Source organism: Schistocerca gregaria, chromosome 7 (assembly GCF_023897955.1).
Source record: "Schistocerca gregaria isolate iqSchGreg1 chromosome 7, iqSchGreg1.2, whole genome shotgun sequence".
Lineage (NCBI taxonomy): Eukaryota > Metazoa > Arthropoda > Insecta > Orthoptera > Acrididae > Schistocerca > Schistocerca gregaria.
Genome location: NC_064926.1, coordinates 73,763,564 through 73,788,878, shown reverse-complemented (window position 1 = coordinate 73,788,878; position 25,315 = coordinate 73,763,564). Strand labels below are relative to the sequence as shown.

The 25,315-nt window shown below is 39.4% G+C and overlaps 1 protein-coding gene across 3 annotated transcripts in view; it reads right to left on the bottom strand.

Annotated features, from left to right (window-relative positions):
- The window catches only part of LOC126281773 (UHRF1-binding protein 1-like), a 360,711-nt gene that overhangs the window by 329,769 nt on the left and 5,627 nt on the right, over nt 1-25,315 (bottom strand). For all 3 annotated transcript variants that reach the window (XM_049980977.1, XM_049980978.1, XM_049980979.1), the window contains exons 3-4: nt 8,200-8,391; nt 2,003-2,395 (exon numbers count right to left, since the gene is read on the bottom strand). In XM_049980977.1, the coding sequence (XP_049836934.1) occupies nt 2,003-2,395; nt 8,200-8,391 (585 nt within the window). The remainder of the gene's footprint in view (nt 1-2,002; nt 2,396-8,199; nt 8,392-25,315) is intronic.

Sequence of the window (25,315 nt, the reverse complement as noted above, 5' to 3'; positions counted from 1 at the left end):
AACATCTATTTCATTATCAGTTGAAGTAGAACAATACAACAGGGGAACTTGTCAGATGTTTCTTTTAATATACAGTACAGCTACTGTCATGAGTGCACATATTTTTGGTATCTCTCACTGGGGTTAGGAACCTATGAATCAAAGGGAAACTCATTACATGAAGGCACCTTACGGCCACCAAATTTGAAAGTATCAGAAGGATATACAATGTGGTTGGGTGTAGATTTCATCAACTACATCTTTGCTTTCATCAATTAATCCTCCATTTCATGCATGACCCTCTGCTTGTAGACCAAAGTCATATCATACTACAAGTGAAAGGGGGCTGCATTGTAAAATGATTATGATGAGGTTCAGTGCCTCCTTGGTTATCACATGCACTAGTTCATAACCCCGCCCTCCACACCACTCCTCTCAAATTACATTTACCTAAGCAGCAAATATATCGTGATAGTATATGGGACAATGATCGGTGGTACAGCTGGCATCAGTGAAATATTCTGAGATTACCTGAGCTTTGTCCCACAGGCTGTGCTCTCAAAGGAAGAGATAAAACTTCCACCTCCCTTTAATAATCCACTGCACACAACTCATAGTCTGGTGAACCAGTTTATGAAGTTCACAAACTGTTGTCACAAACCCTTCTTTTTGTATTTAATACAGCATGTCAATATTTTTGTCTCCCTATGCAAAACAATGTGAGGTTGTATGCAATTTCTCCACCCTTCGAAATTAACAGTGATGCATGTTTGCCTCTGTTTGTAAAGCTGCTTTTATCATTCCACCAGAAACAGGTTGTGTTAGTAGATAGCCAGAAGAATGGATAGTTAAGCAGCTTGGCAGATCATACTTGTAACATTTACCAACTATGAATGTTGTTTGGACATCTAGACAAATGCAAAGCTAACTTTCCTGTGGTAGGCATTAATCCTGGCAGCTTTCTTTCTGAAACAATTCTGTCTGACAGCTGGAATTAGATGTGAAAGTGTGCACTTCAGTGCAAGTAACAGAACATTTTTCACTGTAATATCTGCAAAGATATAATGAGATATCAGTTGACAGTATTTATTGGAGAGCGTTTGGCAGTCATGGTTGTAATGACAAATGAGTCTTGCAACAGTTCAATCACTGGGACAGAAACTATAAGCTCCGTAGCATAGTATGGACAACTTCTGTTAAGATAGAAAAAGGGCAGACAAAATTTGCAGTGATACATTAAGCAGAGTGAGAACACTATTGGTAGATTACTGTCATGTACATGTCAACAATATCTTATTAAAGGGTTTCACTTTTCCCATTTACCATTTTGAATGACACAGTCTTCAAGGAAAGTAAGTGGCCGGATGTTGTGGCCATGTGTGTTGAGGTGTTCTTTCTGGTAAGAATGTGTGTGTACTTTTTCTGAAAAAGGAGTTGACTGCTAGCTAATATATGACAGTCTTTTCATCGCACCTGTCTGGAGGTCAATATGTCATATTTATGGTGAGTATAAATCAGTCCTTTACATAATATTGTTGTACTTCAACCTGGACTTTCCACTGATAGACTTTGAATACACATCATTTACAGGATTCTTTGATTGTTTCTTTCAGTTTCCAGAAAATCTGTACTATTTATTTCCTATTAGAATAGACATAGGATGGCACATACAGCACCAAGACTGTGTAGCCTACGACATCTGTCACGCTCCAATAAAACAAAAAACACATGTTGTTTCAAGAATAATCACTGTATGGATTTTACCAGTCATGTTTAGTTCTATGTCAATGAGATATTTGTTCGTTCCAATACAAAGTAATATCATCTTTCCTTAAAAACAGCAAGGAAGGCTGACTGCTTGAGACTCTCAGGGACTTGTAAGCACATCCTTTCATAAGGCACTCTACAAAGGCTGAATACAGTTATTTAAAATTGGTGAGGACCAATGAAGAAAAGCTTCACTTTCCTACAAAATTTGTTAATTGTATTAATCTGTGTATATCAGTTTCACATGTTCACTTACCTCAATTTTCCGTGCCGCTTTGCGTATGCGTGTCAGTTCAGTGGCTTTTTGGATCAAACCCACAAGGGAACCCACAAAACATAGGGCAGCTTTCAGCTGTGAATCAGTCAAAACCCATAATAAATCATCCAATATAAGTGCAAGGCACGAACCCAATACAAGACTATCTGATAATCGTTTCTTTATTATTATACGGCATGATGCATGGTTTGTCAGCAGCCTTAGTGGAGTCATAGTGCTATCCTTTGTGGAATTTGCCTCAATCCTCACTGTCTGCCACTCAAGTTCCTTGAAAATGAGGATCTGCCCCCGGTCAGGTTCCTTTAACCTTGTCATCCGTAAATCACACTTCTGCCAGTTTGGTGACTTTGACTCGACAACAATGCGTAGTATCTGTTGACAGAAAGACCAGTAATGTCCTTCAGTGACTTTTGATTATTGCCCAAATATGAACAACGCATCCAACCCTCACAAAAAGAAACATGTGACACAATTTAAATTAGTCCACAAATAACTTAAGGTAAATGAAGAAAAACTGCAAAAAAAAAGTAAGCCCACTCTATAAGACTAAAAGCACACTAAATATAGGATTCAGTTCAATTACACATGGTCAGAACCTATCACACTCACACAAACACAAACAATATGTACAATTAAAATTATTTTCTTTATTATTGCATATATCTTCATGAAGTACAATTCCCAAAAACAGATTGCATAAAAGAATTTTCAACAAATTTAAAGAAACAGCTCTTCTATTCAATGTTATAATATCAAAGTGCACATTATCATGCAATGTGTTCTTTTCAAACTTCTCAAATTCCAATCATTTGTAAGTAGATAATTATGAGAAATATATGCTTGTTGTAGAGACATAAATTACAACCTCAAAGTATTTACATACACACAATAAAAGTTTGTGCTATTGTCTATAACACATTACCACAGTCATATGAAACAATATGGATATTCTATAAAAATGAATCTAAATCACTATTTGGTAAATGGAAACAAAACTGACTACTTAATTACAAAGCAATTTTTGATATGTTTTTGGAGGTGAGTTATTTGATGTCTGTAAAACCAACAACAGCAACAGCAGCAGCAGCAACAACAACAACAAGACAGTGCATCATTCAGACTTCATGCTACCAGGTACAACAGCTAATTAAGGTCTCTACTTGGAGGTTCTGAGAATATTTCCTAACACTGTCTGTCAGAAAGCCCCTATCTGTGGCAATGGGGGATTTTCCCCCCTTGAAAACATTTCTGTGTGTACTGTCAACTCTGTGCACCAGTTTATTGGTCATAAAAAGCATTTATTTTTATTTATCCATCTGTAGACAATAAATACTGTATGGATGTTGTCCAAAAGTACATGTAAATCTATGGGAAACAATTTATGTAAAAGGAACATTCAAAATTGTACATTAACTAGAACAAAGAATAATACATACAAAATTGTACAAAAAATGTACAAAGAATAATACTTGGTCATACAAGACACAGTAATACAACTTTTTATACATGTATACTAACAGTATTGTAACTGCATAGTCTGTTTGCTCTAAGCCTTTACTTTTGTCTTTCCTAAACAGGAAGCCCTTATATTCACGACATCATTTTAGTAAAAATTTTACCACACTTGATAGCTGTCCATCAGATATACAAATTTAACAAAAACTTTAGAGGATGAAAGACAGTGTTTTCAGTTTTGCCTTAATATACATATCATCATAATTATGTATTGGCCTTAATAGTCATTTACCAAGTAAAAACATTGTTCAAATAGAAATTCTTCAAACTCTACTTTAAATCTGTTTTCATCTTCTAACTTCCTGATGTTGGCTGGCAGTATGTTGTAGAGTTTTATACCAATATGGCTCACATGCTTTTGTGTGTGTGTGTGTGTGTGTGTGTGTGTGTGTGTGTGTGTGTGTGTGTGTTTTGTTCACTGAGTATGGAGTGCTGTGTTATTTCAGGTATTTTAGTTATGCAAGTTAGCATTTGTCTGAAAATCTGCAAGATGGGCCCTAACATATAAAACAAGATGATGATAGTTTTTGTTGTTGCATAAGTCTTGTGAATATCCTAGTGCAGGGCAGCTTCCTAGTGTAGACTTTCAGTGTAGAGAAATTTATTTCTTTTTAATAGCTTACAGACTCCGAGTACAGAGAGAAATCTGCAAACCAACTTTTAGTGTTACTTTATTCTCCTTCGGTATATTTTCAAATTCAGTAGCACCATTTGAGACCTTATATACATTTTACACACAGTACGATATGGGTAGGGACTGTGCTTGTTGTGAGCGGACACAAGGAGAGTTGGCTGCTGTCCATAAACAGCTGGAAGCGGGGTTGGCTACCGTCGACAAGCTACTAGCTAACGCTCGAAGTTGCGGTGATGTCAGGGCGCCAGTGACGAGACCTGCGACACCTTTGGTGTCACTGGAATCCCCTGGTGACCCGTACATCGCTTCTGATACACAGCATCTGACTGGTCCATCCTCACTCCAGAGTGGGTAGCAGACATTGGTGAGTTCACATGTCAGTGGGTGAAAGGCAAAAGAGAGAGAAGGCCATGCAGGTCCCTACATCTGAGCAACAGGTACAAGGTGCTACCCAGTGTTGTTGATAACTCAGAGCCAGCACAGGATGCCTCTCCTGTTGGGCCAGCGGTCTAGTTTCCTGCCCACTGCAGACAAGTACAGAGAGTGGGTTGCTAATCACTGGGAGCTCCAATGTTAGACGGGTGGTGGACTCCATCATACCCTACAATGTAAGACTAACGAAAGAAGATAAAATAATATGGATGAGACTATGATGCCTATGAAGATGCACAAGATGAATATGGAGGACAGGACACCAAGGGAAAGACCAAAGGGAAGTCAAGTGACAAGTCACTGCTTAGTTCAGTCTTCTCCTCCCTTCCAGATGCTTTCTCCCTCTTCTTTTAGCCACTTGTCCCTTAGCTCTTTCCATGGTCTTTTGCTTCTATCTTCAACTCATGCATCTTCCCAGGCATTTTCTTCTTGCCCATTATCTTCACATGACCATACCATTTCAATCTTTTTATTCTCAATCATAGATTGCACACATTCCACATTTATTTTTTTCCATAACACTTACATTTTTCATTTTTTCCGTTTTTGTCACACCTATCTGACTTCTCAAAAACTTCAGTTCACTTGCTCCCACCCCCTCCCCCCAACTTTATTACCCTGGTTTCTGCAGTACAATCCCACATAATATTATTTAGTATATCACCTTCTTACTTTTATGCGTGATTTACTTGTTTCATATCATTCCTTTCACACTTTCCGTAAACCTATGAGCTTGCCTTGCATATTCACTACTCTCTTGGTCATTTTTTAAATTTTCCTGTGTTATAACCCCCAGATACTTGAAATTTTCAATGTTTTCAGCTGATCCACCCCCATCAGATTGGTAGCATAGATGTACCCATTTATTTTTGTCATGATCACCAGTTATCACTTATTTGTATTAAATTTTAGGCCATATTCTTGCTCAACCTCTTCTCTGCACATGTAACTGCTTCTGTACTTTCCCCCTCATCGTTCACCCCTCCCCCACACCTCTCCAAAAAATTATCATCATCAAACACCACTGCTGTCATTCTGTCTCCTTTCTCTCTTACCGCTTTTGTCATTCTATCATTAATCACCAATAACAAAAATAAAGAAGATATTGCACTTCTTTGCTTCACACCGTTTCTCTGTTTCAGCCATCCTGTTCTATTCCCGTAAACTTTCGTAGTACAATTCTTAACTTGTACAGTCTGCTTTGTCATCCCTTCCATTCTTACTTCATTTGACAGAACTATCTCATATTTATAGTGAAAATACAACGGAGATGCTGATTTGCAGATAGGCACAACAAAAAGACAGTCACAAATCGCATTTCATTCTGGATTTTCCATTGTTTGATTCATATTGAAAGTATTATGATAAGGGTAGACTAGTACTGAGGATGTTGCGGAGACGTTGAGTCACATACAGGCACAACAAAAGGGACTACTAAACATGTAAGCTTTTTCAGCCTCAGCCATAAGGCCTTCTGGCCGAAAGCTTACATGTTTAGAAGTTTTTTTTTTTTTTTTCTGTACCGTCTTCCTCTCAACATCTCTGGTATATCTTGAGTAGAAATCTGTCCTTTTCATAATACTGTTATCATCCCATCCTGGATTTTCCAATGTTTCACATGTATAGTGGTGTTTCTCAGTACAGTCTGCTTCTCTATCACTCTCCTTATTAATGTTTCCTAAACTTCGCTTTCCCTGCATCTGGGAAGACCAACAGTAGATCTTTCAAATATACATAGGGGTGTCTTACTGTAAATCAGAGATCTACTACACATCTTCATGGCCTGAAGACATACTGTTCGTCTGGTGGCCAGTGCTGGCAGCCACTAATGGAAATCTCACACTGTAAAAGAATTTTTCACATCTCTTTTCATTCCATTTTTAGCATCTCACTGATAGAGCTCGCGATGATCTGAAAGAATTAGTTTTTGAAATATCCTAAAGGAAATGTAAAGAGGTAAAAGCATTGATGACAACACATGTTAATTTCCAAAGCTAGCTGTAGATGATTATCAATGAAACTTATAACTTTAGAACATGACTATGCTGAATATTTTACAGTTTTATGTGCTGCTTTAGTTCCGAGAATATTTAGAGACTATTACAACAGCGATGATGAAAATTACCTGATGATGTTGACACAGAAAACTTAATTTGAAGTTGCTGAAGACAACGCAGTCCAGAGAACATATCTTTTCACTGAATCCCACCTAATTGCATGCCACACGGTTCTTTTATTCGAAAATTTAATGCAGTTCAAACTTCTCGTTCTTACATAAAATCACTGTTGTTTTTTAACGTGGGAAATCCTAATTGTACTAGTGCTGCTAATGATTCCACCAAACATTTGCAATGTGAAACATTTGTTCCATAAAAGACACAAAAATAATTCTGAAATCTGATACTGCAGAAAACTACTCAGATATTGAAGAAGCAAACTCACCTATTGTTTTTAGCTGTTCATTTTTCATCAACATGGCATATTGGACTGTAATTACAAATAAACTGACCATGTTTTTGCACTTGTAGGAAATGTATCTAGCCAAGTATTTTAAAGCATTGTGAGTAACATCTTCACTGGAGCTTGCTGACTCACTAAGATCACAGTCTCCAAGCAAATACGGTACCTATGGGCTAGGTGATTCCATCGTCAACAAAGTGATTTCTTAGCAATTTTAGAAAATGGAGTACTTCGTAAAAACCTATATTTTCCTTTTATTACCTACAGGGTTTGAAAAATACGTCTTAGTAGTGGATACAAGTGATTTCCTCGCTTTTGAATTTTTCACTCCCAAATTACATACTCATATAACCTCTACAACACGAACCCCAACTGTTTCACGTTCTGTAATGATTGTCTCAAAAAACTACTGGCCAGTTTCACATTAAAATTGTAATACACTGGCTGTTTCCACTTTGAAAATAAACTTCTTATCGTAACTACTTTGACGTTTTTGTTTGTTCCAAGAATGACAGCGTCAGATAAATCACAGCAGCAATGCTGTCAAAGGTTCATTTCATCAAAGCTTAGGACAGCCATGGCCACAAATGGCGTAAGCATTGCTGACTTAGCCTCTGTAAAATCTAGTGCTTCCTTTAAAATTCCTAGCTGACACTTGAACTGTTTTGCCCATTTATGGAGCATTGATCGGCAGGGTAAAGGATAGTTCTTTCTTCTTAGATAAGAATATGCTTTTGTAGATGTTCTCTTTGTGATATGCTGTTCTCTGAGTTGACACAACTTGCAGCAACAACTTTATTTCTGTACCAGTTATGTATTTTGTGGCATGGAACAGTGTTCAATTTCAGCAAGTTTCTTGTAGGTAAACCAAACAACTCATTTTGCATGTCCTGTTTGTAATCACAGTTCGTAACAAAGAAAAATGCCCAGACATGTCAGTAAAGTGAAAGTACTAGTTATCTAGGACAGGAAGCTATCAATGCACTACTGCGTACTGTATTACCAACTAGCTATCATTACTCTGTTATGCTGTATTTGTGCCTGAGTAAGGTTATAAATATACAAAACTTAATTCTTTGAACAAAGTAGCCATTCTACTTGTTATATTAAGTATCTGATTTTTATCTATACTCACTTGAACAGTCGCCTTGAAAGCTGGACTCCTGAATGTAATTCGCACAGTGTTAACAATGACAGTCATACCATCAATAACCTTATTTATGAAACTATATTTTGCTGGCCCAGCTATTGACGACAGCCCTTGATGAACAGAAACTGATCTTAGTTCTTCACAGGTTTCAACTTCAACACATACTTCATCCAGAGTCTATAACAAAACAATAACATATATATATTGCAGAGAATAAAATGTTTGGCATTTAAAATATGTCTGGTGCTTCTATGATCGAAAGAAGTAACCAGAAAAAGTTACTAGATTTGTAATGCTAAGTGACACAAAAAATTTAGCCATCTTTAGAGCAGAAGCTCAGATGATGTGAGAAGCAATTACACAGAGCTGCTGTAAGTACCAATGGGTACCTGCCTCCAACTGTTACATTATCAGCGGGTGACAGCTATCTGATGTCATCTGAATCTTTTGTCTGGAAATAGTCATATACAGGGTGGGCCAAATAAAAGTCACCCAGACGAGTGGCTACAACTGGATGTGAATGTATGCATATAACCACACGCCGTGACGCGCATACCACATACTCCCCTGCAACATGATCCACACAGTTCAGGGTGTGGTGCAGGTTGTGTTAGTGTGAGTGGAGCAGTGTAAAGGGGATGAATTTACTCAGAGTACAGAGCACCAGGTGTTTGTTGAGGGCAGTTACGTGACAACAAAGTCATGGAAACAGTGTGGTCATTTGTTTGCAGGTAAGTTTAATGCTGTCAAAGTGCAAACACACAGTGCTGTGCAATGCTTAGTCCGAAAACAGCGTCAGACAGAATCTGTTTTGAACAAGTTTATAAATGAAATCAAAATATTTCAATAACTTTTTTCTGCTGTTCATACAAAAGTTAATAATAAATGAATTAATTCAAAATCACAACAGGTATTCAATGAAAGAAAAAAAGAAAATTGTTGGGTTCTCTCAAATTCCAATACAGTTTTACAAATAGTTGTTCTATTCTGACAGTAAGTTAAGTATATTACAAGGGAAGTACAAATTGTAAAAAAGACTTGTGAGCCAGTGAACAATATACTTACCATGTTTAATGACAATACAATGTGTTTAGTACTTAACTTTTTAGCATAGTTTAATATACAGTGGACTTGTCAGTTCAGAACAATGTGAATTTTGATTATTCAGTCCAAGGAAAACTCCTCCCCCCTACCCTCGTACCCACATCTTTATTTCAAAAAGAAGATAAAACTGAAGAATGGAAATGCAGGGGTGGAGTAACAGTATGAATTAGAATAAACTGCTGATCGCCACAAAGAGGAGATAGTGTGTGGCAGACAGGTAATTTAAAAGTTTCAGGGAAAGTTCTTTGACAGATTTAGAAAAACACAACACACATTCATGCGTGCACAACTTACACACATATGGCCACTGTCGTCTCTGGGTGCTGAGGCCGAAGGCTAGAGTGTGGGGATCTAGTGATCTTGAGTGGTCTGGGTAGTGCTGGTACAGAAGAGATGTGGGAGTGGGAAGGATAACAGGAGTTGGAGTGGGGAGGGGGAAGGGGGAAGAGGGAGGCAATGAAGATAGCAATCTTTTCACTGTTCAGTCTCGCTATTTTCCCAAATGATGATGAAATGATGAGGACAATATGAACAATCAGTCCCCGGGAGGAGAAAATCTCCAACCTGGCCGGCAATCAAACCCAGGAATCCATGATCCAGAGGCAGCAATCCTAACCATCAGACCAAGAACTGTGGACACAAGTAAGAAAGCATGCAGCTAATGAAGCTAGCTTCATCAGGTTACCCCCTCCCCCCCATCCTGCCCTCCCAACTATCCACTATCCCAGGAGAAGAATGCTGTATCTCTGTCAGACATGGTACACAGGATTATTTTTTGAGGGCACCACACACAAGGCAGTAACAGTGTGGTGCCTCCTGCATAGTATGGTCAGTCATCTCTTACATGGCACTCCTACCAGGAACTATTTTATCATCCTGCAAAAGACATTGAAATAGGCCATTCATCCAACAATAATTATGCAGGTCACCACAGAGACCACTGCATTGTGGAAGTACCTGATTTATCTGCCAAATAGTTCATAGGATGACATTCATATGATGAGCACATAATTTAAGCAGTTGCATTGTGACACTTGGCCAGTTCCTGCAATTCCAATCCCCAGTTGCCACAGAATTTAAGTTGAGTGTCAAAGGGACAGTCTAAGTCTTTCCCACTGAGAGACTGAAATTAAACACCCCAAACTGCAGTCCATATTGAACTTCAACTAGATTATTTAGTAATTGTATACTTCATTAGTTAGAGTAAACAATGTAAAACCAAGGATGGGATAATGACAATAGTATGAAAAAGGTAGATGAGTCGCGGATAGGAACTAGAAAAAGACTGCCAAACAAGTAAGCTTTCAGCCAAAAAGGCGCGCGCGCGCGCGCACACACACACACACACACACACACACACACACACACACACACACACACACACACACCAGTCTTCTGCTGCTGAGGCCAGTTTTTGAGAGTTTCAAATGTTCAAATGTGTGTGAATTCCTAAGGGGGGACCAAACTGCTAAGGTCATCAGTCCCTAGACTTATACACTACGTAAACTAACTTACGCTAAGAACAACACACACACCCATGCCCGAGGGAGGACTCGAACCTCCGGCGGGAGGGAGTGCACAGTCCCTGACAGAACGCCTCATACCACACGGCCACTCCACGTCGCTATGGGAGTTTCATTTGCATGAGGGTATATGTGTATGGTATCTAATTCCGATTAGGCCTTTTTGGCTAAAAGTTTACTTGTTTGACAATCTTTATGTTGTGCCTATCTGTGACTCAGCAGCTCTGCTATGGTCATTAGTTAGATTAGTGGCACAGCTTCTCTACAAGCTAAAGCTGAAGAGATTTTGAAGTACATTATTTAAAAAATAGATTATTCTTGTTACTCACTTGTTGTCAGAGGAATTGAGTTTTAGATATATTGGCCTGTGACATGACTCTGGTAGTGCATTCGTAGGCCACTTTCCCATAGCCAAGGAGTTGTGTAGCAGGTTTCATTTCCTGCTGTGTTTATGTTGGGCACCTATCTTTGGAGGACTCAACAGATTGAAAATGAGTTTCTGAATGGTTTTGCACAAAGACCACACAGGAAAGAGCATGAAAGCATTCTGTATGAAGAAACTGAAAATCTAACGCATTTCAGAGCCACCACCAGGTACATTTACAGTAATTTCTATTCTGAAAAATAGGTTGTCTACCTAACAACATTCAATTGTATTTGATTAATGAATATTCAATGGGATTTGATCAGTGTGCCAAATGAAGACACAGACACCATAGAAAGGAGGGGTGGTACTACAAGTTTCAAGACTGTCAGGCAGAACTGGCGGAGGGCAATGCATTGGGGCCAGAAATAGAAATGTGTCTTACAACAAAAGATACAGAAGGAATAAAGAAAAGTATATTGGCAGCATAGGAAACTGCATGGGAAGCAAGAAGAGAGCCTTGAAGAAATAGAAATAATGGAAGGCAAGACAGTAACGTGGGAAACTGAGTTCCAAGAGACAGGTCAGACATAAAAGATAGGAAGTACAAATGTGGTATATAACAGAATTTACAAGTGGGGAAACAAAGAGGGATCCCACTGGAGGCCCAAATTGTGATGAATACAAGGAGGCCCACAAATAACTGGAATCAAACTGCAGCACATGCGCCCTTTGTAGTTATGCGTTGAAATTATGTGGTTTGTTTGTAGGGCTCTTTTGTTTGCCTATTTTCACCATTTGGTGATTAATGACATGGCTGACAAGAAGGAGCAAACAGTCTGTGCAAAATTTTGTTTTCTGTTAGGGAAAACTGCAGTCGAGACTATTGGGATGCTTCAGCAAACCCCTTTAATGATGATGCTTAGGGAAAAACACAGGTTTGAGAGTGGTTTTCTCATTTCATATCTGGTAACATATCAACTGAAGATATGTCATGCCCATGCCATCCTTCAACAGGAAGATATGATGAAAACAGTGCCACAATCAAACATGCCACTATGAAGATTGTTGAAAAACCATTGACCAAATTTCTGAGGAAACAAAAGTAACATGGAGCATGGTCCAACAAATTTTAAGCAAAGATTTGAAAGTGAGACAGCTATCTGCAAAATTTGTTCCTCGGTTCTCACAGATGACCAAAGAGAGAACTACGTGAACGTGTGCCACAACTTGAAGAGCAAAGTACTGAATGATCCAAACTTTCCAAAAAAAAGGTGTGACTGGGACAAGAGTTGGTGTTACAGGTACGATATGATCAAAGTAAGTATCAAGCCAGAGGAACAAGCAAATGTCACCACAATCTAAGAAAGCACATCAAGTGAGATACAATGTGAAAATAATGTTGACTGTTTCTTTGATGTCAATGGTGGGGAATTCATTCCTCCAACACACACAGTGAAGAAACATCTTTATCCAGATGTGTTGAGAATCTTGTGAGCGAGCGTGCGACAAAAATGACCAGAACTGTGGAGAAATGGGAAATGGTTGCTCCACCAGAACAATGCTCCAGCCCACACAGCTCTGATGGTCCTATAGCTAATGGCAAAAAACAACATGGTGTTTGTGCCTCATACACCCTACTCACCTGATCTGCCTCTGTCTGACCTTTTTTTTTTCTTTTTTGGTTTCCACAAATGGAACACACTCAGGAAAGCAATTCAGTGATTTGTATCATGCCAAAAAAACATATGAATGGCTTTGAGCAGTATCCTGCCTCAAAATGTCCAGAATTGTTTTCAGCGTTGGCAAAAGCATTGTGACAAGTGTGTTAAGGCATATGGACTATAATGTAAAGAGGACTAAATTACTGTGAATGTAGAGTTCAATAAAAATGGAAAATAACAAAAAAATAAGTTTTTTTTGGGTTCCGCCTTGTAAGGCTAGGATTATAACTTGGACCAAGTGAGGTCAGACAGCAATTAAAAACCAGCCACTTAATTCAAATATGCGAGGGTGCTACTATGCACTGTAAAACAGAATATTTCATGAAAGGTAACTTGCAAAAAATTATTTGAGGGTGATCTGGAAATCAAGCTGCTTGAGAAGCAAATTAATGTGACTACCATGCATTCAGTTGCTTATTAAGATAATTTTGAAGATTTGTTAAAGGCACAGAAGCTCAAGGGGACATTTAGTACTAGAATACAGTGATGATGTATGCATGGGAACATTTAGTACTAGAATACAATGATGATGTAAGTAAACAGAGGAGATTATGAAGCAGAGGCTTTACTGGATACAGGAAATCGAGTTTGTGGTTTGTCCAAAATGTGTTTAGGTCACACATGAGCACATACTGAGTTAGCAGATATGTCAGACACTGGGATGAAGATACAGGCAGCAACAAAGAAGCAAAATAATCCAGTAACTAAGCAGATTTTCCCAACATTCACAACAGGTTATATTTAATTCAGTCAGTCATGATTACTGATCCCCAGCTGAAATCTGTATTTTATAATAGATAATGGAACAAATGATGCAAGTCGGAAACTGTTTCAGTTTACAGTACAAAATAATGATTTTTACAGTACCATTTAACAAGGTCTTATCCAAGAATGAAGTTGCAGCTTCAGTCTAATTCTGTCACGAGTCTGCTGACAACTTTGGCAGTTGTGTGAGAAAAAATCAGTTTGTGCAATGAATGAGAGAAGTAAAGGGACAGAGGGCATAAAATAAAGATGAAGCAAGTCTCTGAATTGTTAAATAAATATTGTGGTTCATTCTCTGAAGCTCCAGAATTCTGAATGCATTTTGAGCAACAAGCCAAGCAAGCCATTATTACAAACACTATAAATCAAAGATGCATCTTTGAAAGGTACTAATAGACACGGAGTAGGAAATAATGGAGGTGTGTGTGTGTGTGTGTGTGTGTGTGTGTGTGTGTGTGTGTGCGCGCGCGCGCACAGACCATCCAGAGATTAATTGCCACAGCAGTTTACTCGGGTAAACATTATGTCCAATATGGATCTTATATCTAGGTTCTGGCAGATACCTCTGGCAGCACACTGCTTTCTTATGTGGAGGAAGTCCTATCACTCCTGCATTGTCACATTTGGTCCAAACTTTCCAATGGCAATTTTAGTCTTGTGCTAGGAAAGCAGCTAATGGTTAAATTAACAACATATGTCAATGACATATTAATTTCATTCCCCAGTTGGGAATAAGATTGCAGTTTAATTGAGAAACTATGTAACGCATTCAGGAGAAAAGGAATAAAACTCAAATTAAGTAAGTGGGGATCTGTAAAGAAGGAGCCAGAGCTTCAAAGTCTCATCTTAATTCACTTTGGTACTATATCTGATGATGAACTACAGTTACAAATATTGAAATTCATTCCTGAAATTCAACTTAGCTGTAATACATATAGATGTACTACTTAACGTGACATATGAGACTTTGCCAATGAAAACAATCAGTTACTAATAAAATTATTTAATTGGATAGATAAAAAAAATCTACTCACCAAGCGGCAGCAGAACACACACACATAAATGACTGTTGTGAACGGCAAGCTTTCGGAGCCAGTGGCTCCTTCAGGCAGAAGGGTTGAAGGGAAGGAAGAAGGGTGAAGGAAAAGGACTGGAGAAGTCTTGGGAAAGGGGTGGATTTTGGAAAAGTCATCAGCCTCCCTCTCCTGTATGGTAAGTCTTCCCTGACCCACAGCTCTGGGTGACTTTCCCAAAAACTACTCCTTTCTCTGGACCTCTCCAGTCCTTTTCCTTCACCCTTCTACTTTCCCCTTCAACCCTTCTGCCTGAAGAAGGAGCCACTGGCTCCAAAAGCTTGCCAGTCACAACAGTCTTTTATGTGGGTGTGTTCTGTTGCTCTTGGTGAGTAGATTTTTTATCTATCTGATTAAATAATATGAGAATTTGTGCCAGACCAGGAATTGAACCCAGATTTCCTGTTTATCACAAATGGTCATCATACCATTTAGGCTATGCAAGCACATTCCCTGGACTGACCCAAAATTCCACATGTTACAAAGCCATCAATTTCTTCTCATAAATTATTAATTCATTTATCCACATTTCTCTCATAATTCAAGTGTCAGATTTTAGAATCAAGACAATGAGAAGTCATAGACTTACAAAAACAGTACAGCATCAACGCAATGCTGAATTTCCAATACCAAAAACCAGGAAGCAGTTCAAAATCTTTTTAGGAATGAATAGATTCTGTCACAAATTCGTTTCAAAACCATGTTTTAATTTCTCAAGTCACAGTATAATGGTGAAGGAAAATGCTGCTTGGATTTGGTCTAAGAAGAGCAATGAGGTCTTCTGTAGAATGAAGTAAAGTCTGTGCAACAGCACACTCTTGCATGAACACAACCTTTCATTGTCTTTCTATTTACAAACTGACAGCAGCAGTTATGGATTCTGAATAGCAGTTTGAGAGCATAGCATCCGCTTGCAGGATGCAGTCAAAACATGAAAAGTCTTATGGAATATCAGCAGAGGAGTTGCTTCCCGTAGTATGTGGATTTAGTTCAGAAATATCTACTAGGATACAAAACAGTGGTGTTTACATGCCATGAAGTACCCAGTTTGCTGCAGGAATGTAAATTATTACATATCAGATAACAAGATGGGAAACATTCTTATAACAGTTTCATTACAGCATCTGGGTACTAATAACAAGGGTGGTGATGCCTTTTCCAGACCACAAATTGGTGTTAAACAGGTTGATGATGACAATAAGGATGAGGAAGAGTGTCAGTTTAAGATAAAGTACATCAAAGGTGTGTGCAAGAATCTACAGAGGCCACAGAATTCTTGTGATGCTATACAGCTGGTAAAGAGACATTTAGGTAGTAGGGACCGTGAATAACAAACAAATTACTAGTTGTATAAAGGGATTCTGTTCAGAAGGAAGCATGAGCATAGTGAGGAATGGAAGTTGTGTTCCCCTGAAGACTATGTTGAAGAGTTCACTGACTATCTCCATCAAAGTTATGATCATTATGAACCACGTAAGTTCATTGAAATCTTGCAAGATAAGGTACTTTTCAATAACAGGGTCAGGAGGGAGAAGAAAGAGCTTTAAATCTGGGATAAATGCCAAGCACAACTGGCCAGTTCCAGTGTATAGAAAGACAAATACTGTCCAGGTCACTTATTTTATTGGATAACCACTTTCAACTCTTTTTATAAGTTATGCTCAGATCTATTAACTATACATTACCTCAAAGCACAGGTCATCAGTTGGCACCTGATGACCTATGCTTCTGGTTAATTCATAATTAATGGATCTAATGATGACAAAAAGAGGGAGAGGGAGAGGGAGAGGGAGAGGGAGAGGGAGAGGGAGAGGGAGAGGGAGAGGGAGAGGGAGAGGGAGAGGGAGAGGGAGAGGGAGAGGGAGAGGGAGAGGGAGGAGACAGACAGCTGAAACCCATTACCCAATAAAAGTGACCTAGACAAGGTTTGTCTTTCTAGATATTTCTGTAGTAGTGAGGGTTTTCAATAAGTTTATTAGACTGCATCCCATTATGATGGTAACTAGCAGAACGCTGATAGGGAAATTTGAACACGATTGTTTTGGTAAGCTAGAAGTTCATGAGGCAGTGCTCTGAGATACTGGAGCAAAGTTCACCTCCAAGGAAGGGGACGTGTTTATACATAGAGCACACATCAAAACTGACAGGATTTATGTGTATCACCCTGCCAGTAATCCTGCTGAAAGTTATACGAGAGAGCCTGGTAGGTTCTGCAGCACTTACTGCAGACACAAACATACCTCTTTGATGTGACACTTGAAAAAGTTTGAAACCGTTATGAATTTTGTGGAGCACAGTTCAATGGGATTTGCACTGCCAGAAATGCAATTTAATACACACAGTATGACAAAAGATTAATAGGAATTTTTGAATTTTGTGGGCTTTGTACACCATATTTTAAGTTTTTTTTTTATCTTGTTGGTACTCATGTTCCAATGTATGTTTGCATTTTCAGTTGTTTTGAATATTTGGTTTATTGTTGAAAGTCGAAAAGGTTATGTGTGTTCTCAAGTGCTTGGAAAATATTTGCTTTTGAAACAGATGGATCAAAGAATTTGCATTAAATTCTGCTTGAATAGTGGAATCGAATGCAGCACTGCATTTTAAATGTTGACAGTGGCTTTTGACAAATCTACTGTGAGTAAGACAAACATTTATAAGTGGTATAAACATTTCAAAGACAGTGGAGAAGCCATTCAAAGATGATGACCACCCTGAATGCCCTAGCCCATGTGAAAAAGGGAAAGAAAATGGTTCTGCAAAAATCATTGAATCACCATCATAGAGACTGCTTACGATGCCAGCATATCCTTTGGCTCATGCCAAGCAATTTTTTTCAGATGTTTTGTGCATGAAATGTATAGCTGCAAAAGTTTGTCCCAAAATTGTTGAATTTTGACCAAAAACGATATCACACAGATCTCACTCAGGAATTGCTGAATGAAGTCAACAATGACCCAGAGCTTCTAAAGAAGGTTACAACATGTGACCACAGGCACACAGGTATGACGTCAAAACAGAGGCCCAATCGTCCCAATGGAAAGTGCCTGGAAAGAGAAAGAGAGAGAGAGAAATGAAAAATTCAATAAAATGTGACACTTATTCTTGCTGTTTCCTTTGATTATGATGAGACAATCAATCATGAGCCTTATGGTCGTACGTTCAATAAGAAATACTATCTGGAAGTCATGCCCCATTTGTGTGAAGCAATCCAAAAGACCAGAATTCTGACAAATTGTGGAAATTGCATCACAATAATGCTCCTGCTCACACCTCGATGCTTGTTTATAAATTTTTGGGGGGAAAAAAGAAAAAAACAACATTTATGTTGCCTCAGCTGCCATAACTGCTGGACTTGGCCTCCTGCAACTTATTTCTCTTCTTTTAATGAATAGAGACTGAAGCGGTGAAATTTGCACAAAGATTGAGAATCGAACCTGCTTACTGGGCATGTGTGTTAGCCACTAAGCCAGCTTGGCACTGCGGTTCACACAACTTTACAGATTACGCTGCCATGCCTTCCTCCTCGATCCAAATTCTCACTTCGGCCGCAGTCTACTTTAAATTCCCCCTTTCTTTTCCGGAGGCTGAAGAGAACCATGAAAGGCTGTTGTTTTGTCACTACTAAGGAGGTAAAAACAGAACACATGAGGGAGCTGAACATCACAGCGAAAAGTCAGTTCCAGGCGTGTTTCTAAGATTGGAATAAGCTGTGGCACAAATGTATTACATCTGAGGGTTATTCATTTGAATGGGGCGATGATGACGATGATGATGAATAAGTACAGATTCTTTAAGAAATCAAATATTTCTATTAGTTTTTGATCACACTACATAAAACTTCTTGACCTTATAGCGGAGTTATGCAGAGTTACCAACAGGGAAAGTCATCACACCACAGGAGAGAGAAGGGCTTGTTAAGCAAGTAAGAGTAAAAAGAGCTGCAGAAACATAGGACTAAGTTTACTGGAGACCTAGTATTAGTGAGGACTAAAGAAAAGTCATGTCACTTTGGTAAATAATTTTTTTGAAATTGTCAAGATAAGCCAATCCAATGCACATACATTTATTTCTCTTCAATCTAAAAGGTTTTTTATGGTTCAAAGACATTTGTGAGCTGGAGAAGTAGAAAAACAGAGTGGATATTGAGGTACGCATGGAGTATGAATGAACCACAATCAACGATGTTTTATTAAATTTGCGAGTCTTTGCTTGCTTTTAGTTTTGTTGAATGATACTGTTTTGCTGCTTCAACTATTTTAATGGAGATTATTATTTGTGAATTATGTAGTAGTTTAAAGCAAGTTAAATGTTGTGTGAAATCTGCTAAGGCAGCATAACAGCAAACTCCACAGTCTATACAACTGTAGGTGCAACCACAACAGAGGGATATTAGTTGAGAGGCCAGACAAACATGTGGTTACTGAAGAGGGGCAGCAGCCTTTTCAGTAGTTGCAGGGGCAACAGTCTTGATGACTGACTGATCTGGCCTCATAAGATCAACCAAAATGGCCTTGGAATGCTAGCACTGCGAATGGTCGAAAGCAAAGGGAAAACAGTCATTATTTTTCTTAGTGGTATGCAGCTCTAACATGTTAAAGGACCATGGCATCTTCTTGGGTAAAATATTTCACATGTCCTCCATTTGGATCTCTGGACAGGGACTACTCAGGAGGACGTGTTCATCAGCTGAAACAAAACAGGCATTCTATAGCCCGGAGTGTGGAATATTAGATCCCTTAATTGGGCAGGTCGGTTAGAAAATTTAAAAGGAAAATGGATAAGATGAAGTTAAGTATAATGGGATGAACTGAAGTTTGATGGTAAGAGCAGCACAACTTCTGGTCAAGTGAATACGGGATTCTAAATACAAAATCAAACAGGGAAATGCAAGAGTAGGTTCAATCATGAATAAGAAAATAGGAAGAAGGGTAAGCTATTATGAACAGCTTAGTGAACCCATTATTGTAGCCAAGATAGACGATAAGCCACACCCACCACAGTGGTACCAGTTTAGCTCTGCAGATGATTAAGACATTGATGAAATGTGTGGTGAGACAAAAAAAATTATTATGATAGTTAATGGGGACAAAAATTTAATTGTTGTGGGGGACTGCAATTCAAGAGTAGGACAAGGAAGAGAAGAAAAAACAGTAGATGACTATGGACCTGAGGGGAAGGGGAGGGGGGGGGAGGAAGGATAGATGTCTGTGCACTAGGGGAAAAGGAATGAAAGAGGAAGATACCTCAGAGAATTTTGCTCAGAGCATAATTTAATCATCACTAATATTTTGTTTAAGATCCTGAAAGGTTTTACAATTGGAAACAATCCAGAGACACCAGAGAGTATCATACTGATTATATAATGGTAAGACACAGATTTCAAAACCAGATTTTAAACTCTACGACTTTCCAGGGACAGATGTGGAATGACCACAATTTACTTGTTATAAACTGTAGATTAAAACTGAGGAAATTGCAAAACGGTAGAAAATTAATGAGCTGGGATCTGGATAAGTTTAAAGAACACATGAGGTTACTGAGAGTTTCAGAGGGAGGATTAGGCAATAATTGACTAGAACAAAATACTGCAGAAGATGAATGAATTTCTTTGAGAGCTGAAATAGTGAAGCCAGCAGAGGATCAAATAGGTAAAAAGACAAGGTCTTCTAGAAATCCTTCGATATCATAGGAGGTACTGAATTTAACTGATGAAAGAAGAAAATACAAAAATGCAGCAAATGAAGTACGCCTCAGGGAATACAAATGAGATTGATACGAAGTGCAAAATGACTAAGGAGGAATGGCTAGATGACATATGTAAGGATTTAGAAGCATATATCACTTGGGAAAGATAGCTGCCTCCTACAGGAAAATTAAATAGGTCTTTGGAGAAAAGAGAAGCAGCCATATGACTATCAGATGCAAAACCAGTGCTAAGCAAAGAAGTGAAAGCTGAAAGGTGGAAGGAGTATATAGAGACCTATACAAGGGAGATGAACTTGAAGGCAATATTACACAAATGGAAGAGGGTTTAGATGAAGATGAGATGGGATATGCAACACTGTGAGAAGAAATTGACAGAGTACTGAAAGACCTAGGCTGATACAAGACCCTGGGAGTAGACAACAAATCATCAAAACTATTGACAGCCTCGGAAGAGCCAGACATGACAAAATTATTCTGTGTGGTGAGCAAGATGTAGGAGACAGGCAAAATACAGTAAGACTTCCAGAGAAATGTCGTAATACCAATTCCAAAGAAAGCAAGCACTGAAAGATGTGAATATTACCGAACTTTTAGTGTGGTAAGTAACACGAATTCATTACAGAAGAATAGAAAAATTGGTAGCAGCCAATGTAAGGGAAGATCAGTTTGGATTCTGGAAAAACGTAGGAACACGCAAGATAATACCGACCTTATGACTCATGTTAGAAAGTAAGTTATGGAAAGACAAACCTATGTTTATAGCATTTGTTAACTTAGACAAAGACTGGAATACTCTATTTGAAATTATGGAAGTAGCAGGTGTAAAATACAGGGAGTGAATGGGTATTTAAAACTTATGAAGAAACCAGTGTGTGTGTGTGTGTGTGTGTGTGTGTGTGTGTGTGTGTGTGTGTGTGTGTGTAGCTTATGGGCACTCAATGGCGATTTTATCAGCGTCCTTACACCCATTAAAACAAACAAATGTGGATAAAACCTCGAAAATTGTTACCCACTCATGCAATTGAGTCAACCACACAACCCCTCTATATCATGTGCCAAAACAACAGATAAAGAGCACAAGTAGCTATACATCAGATTAAAAAAAAAAACAAGTAAATGACAAAGGAGCTAAAAGAAAGGAACAAGGAAATGTCACTGGCTAACCACTTACAAAAAATATGGGTGAGCTAATCACCCTGTTAACACATTACAACCGCCTTCCTAAAATCTTGGCAAAAATGCTGGACAATTCACAAAACTTTAAAAACACGAACCACATTCATTACTTACAATAGAGGGCAGATCGGGTGTGGTCCACTAGTTGGAAAATAAAACACAGTTCAATAAAATGTGGTGCAGTGTGATCCACACACCACAAGCACCATACACTGGAGGGTCCTGTCGCCAGAGCAAGAAGCCATGCTTCATAGGGCTGTGGCCTATGTGAAGACAAGTAAAGAGGACCTCATACCATCAACATGGCTGAAAGGATGTATGCCACAGCCACATTGTGTGCTTTACTGCACTGAAGTTATTGTTTGTCACTTCCAGCCACTCATCCTTCCACTGACGCAAGACTCTGGAGCTCAACAGTGAGGCCATAGCATGCAGGGGGGTGGCATACTGAAACAGCTGAAGATCATGACACACCTCCTTGGCTGCTAGATCTGCTCTTTCATTCCTCGCATTACCCATGTGCCCTGGTACGCAACAGAAAGACACTCCTTCCCCTGCCATTTTAGTTGGAGGAGAACATTCTGCATATTCTGGTCTGTTTTATCTGCTGGGCGCAAACATTGTAGAGAGTGAAGGGCACTCAGATACTCAGAACAGATAAGAAATTTAGAACTGGAAGACTGTCTCATTTACTCCAGTACCTGCAAGAACACACATCATTCTGTGTCAAAGATAGTTAAGTCTTCAGGCAGTCAGACCTGGAGTACACGATCCGTGAAAACAATAATACAACCAACTGAGTTCCCATGTTTAGACCCATCATAAAGACAGCCACACAGTTGTGGTGCTCACATAAAATGACAGAATATGTCACATTAAAAATAGAATTAGGAGTGACATCTTTCCTGTACCACACCAAATCTAAAATGACTCTGGACCTCTGCAGTAGTCTGGGCGGCAGACAGTTAAAAACCTGGATTTGGGGTTGCAATTGCTCTACAATGAGTGGTGAATGCAGCACATGCTGTACCCTGATTCCAAATGGCAATGTTGCCCGTGGACGATTGGAAAAAAGATGTTCCAGAGATAGACGAGCAACAGTATGTTATGCGGTGAATTTACATGCTTTATGTACCATGAAGAGGTGCCCCAGATGGTGAGTGGTGGTTCCCCAACCTCAGTACAGAGACTGGGTACGGAACTGGTCCTGTAAGAACCCATTGCCACTCGAATAATCTGGATAACTTGATTCGAAAAACAGCCAAACTGATAATGTTTATTGCTATTTCATACCAATATTGACCAATGGTATTAAAACATGTACCATCACAAAAAGAGAATCATCAAGGCTGTAAGCATCAGAAATGAAATTTCTTAGATCCACCATAAAGAAGACCAAGATGGACAAGTTAAGGAATTAGGAGGTGAGGAAAGAAGATACAATAAAGACATCCCTATTAGATCGAATTGGCGCATCTAGACCTCGGTGGTACAGGCATGTGATGAGATTGGAGCCAACTAGAACAGCCATAATAAATTTGAAAAGGCAGGTGGATGGGGAAAGACCTCAAGGAAGAACTTGAACCCAATGGATGGACTTCATTAAGGCTGATCCAGTGACCAGAGGATGGACAGTGGATGATGTTCTTCGTGAACAGGTGTATTTGGGCAGGACTGAGTGGAAGACGCTCAGTACCAGTACCTAGGAAACTGGAATTGTTAAATAATGATGATCATGATGATGATGATGATGATGCCATTTGAATACTCTGGCTTTCAGACAGTCATTCTTCCCGCGAACCCTATGCGACTGGAACAGAAAAGGGAGGTAATGACAGTGGCACGTAAAGTGCCCTCAGCCACACATCGTTGGGTGGCTTGCGGAGTATAAATGTTGATGTTGATGCTGATGATACTCTCATGGTGGGCAGCATCAATAATCTTCAGGTAAGATGACCTCATTGAACCATATACTGTGCACCCACAGTCCAGCCACAAACACACAAAAGCCCTATCAAACTGGAGCAGATGCACTTGCCCGCTCCCCAGGACCTGTGGCTAAGGACTTTATGATGTTCAGTGCCTTTGAGTGTTCTGGCTTTCAGGTGTCTCAGGTGTGGCAACCATGACAATCTGGAGTCAAATATGAGGCCTAGAAAGCTCACTAAGTTCCTAAAATTTAGGATGATGTCCCTCATATAAAATTTAGGATGGTGTCCCTCATACGCAAGTCAGGCAAAATAAAAATATAACAGGAACAATTAAAATGAACACACACACACACACACACACACACACACACACACACACACACACACACAAACTTCTCTGCAGAAACTGAAAACCCGTCTATGCAGTCACTCCTTTAACTGCTGGCCTACTGTTGCAACACCGGTGGAGGAACAGAAAACAGCAAAATCGTCCACAAATAGGGAGCACTGTACAGGATTCCTCACCACAGACATGATATTGTTTAGGGCTATAATAAAGAGGGTAACACTTAAAAACACTTCCCTGTGGGACACCGTTCTCCTGTTCAAAACGATCTTATAGCGCATCACCAATTCGGGCCCTAACAACCTACTAAAACAGGAAAGACTGTATGAAGATGGGGACGTGGCCATGAAACCCCATTGATGCAGTTGTGCAAGAATACAGTGTCTCCAAGTAGTATAGCACATCTTACTGATATAGAAGTATATGCTGATACAGTGACGTTTATGTAGGGAAGCCAGATGAGGAGCCATCTCTAGCAGGGTCAGGTTGTTGACAGTGGACTGAAATCTTCTGAATCCACACGGTCCTTCCTACACAGATCATTAAGGAAACATTCCAATAACTACTGGGGCATGTGCAGTCCTTTCCTGGTTTGAGAAAAGGTACAAAAATTGTCTCTCTCTAAAAGTTGGGAAATTGACCTGACTGCCATATCAAATTAAAACATTCCAGGAGGATTTCCTTGACACTGTTGGCAAATTCCAAAGCAGGCAGTACCACATTTGATCATGACCAGATGCATTATCATGAGTCTCAGACAGTGCCGATTCCAGATCCCACATGGAGAAAGAACAGTTGTAAGACTCAGAATTGTAGAGTCTGAAGTCCAACTTGCCCCTTTCTGCAGTCACTCAGTGGTGGCAAAATGCTGGATCAGGTCAGCAGCCAGGGGGAGAGCAGAGGAGTGGTGTGCTTTATGGACAAACACAGCAACCACTCCAATGGCTCTGTCCCCAGTCGAATGACTTCTTTCAGCGAAAAGTATAGCTCCATAGCACAGGTGTATCAGTGGCTTTAAAACGTGTTTCTTGTAAACACGGGCACAGGGGGCATTTATGCGGTAGCAGTTTCAGCTCTTCCACATGTGTCCTGAACCCATAAATGTTCCATTGAAAAATGGAAGCCATCTATCATGAGGGTTGTACTTTCACCGTCTTTCCACTGGGGTTGGAAGCCCATAATGGACGATCAGTCAGTCTTGCGGTGAGCTGAGTTCCCCAGTCCAACATCAAGGGCCATTAGTTCTACTGAAGTGTTAAAGAGAGGCATCAGATAAGATGACATCAATATTGTCGGACTGTTTACTTCCTGATTCCATTGGCAATGGAAGCTTGGCCTTTGAATTTTTTGCCCTGGGTAGGCTTCCCAGCCACAATCACGGCAATG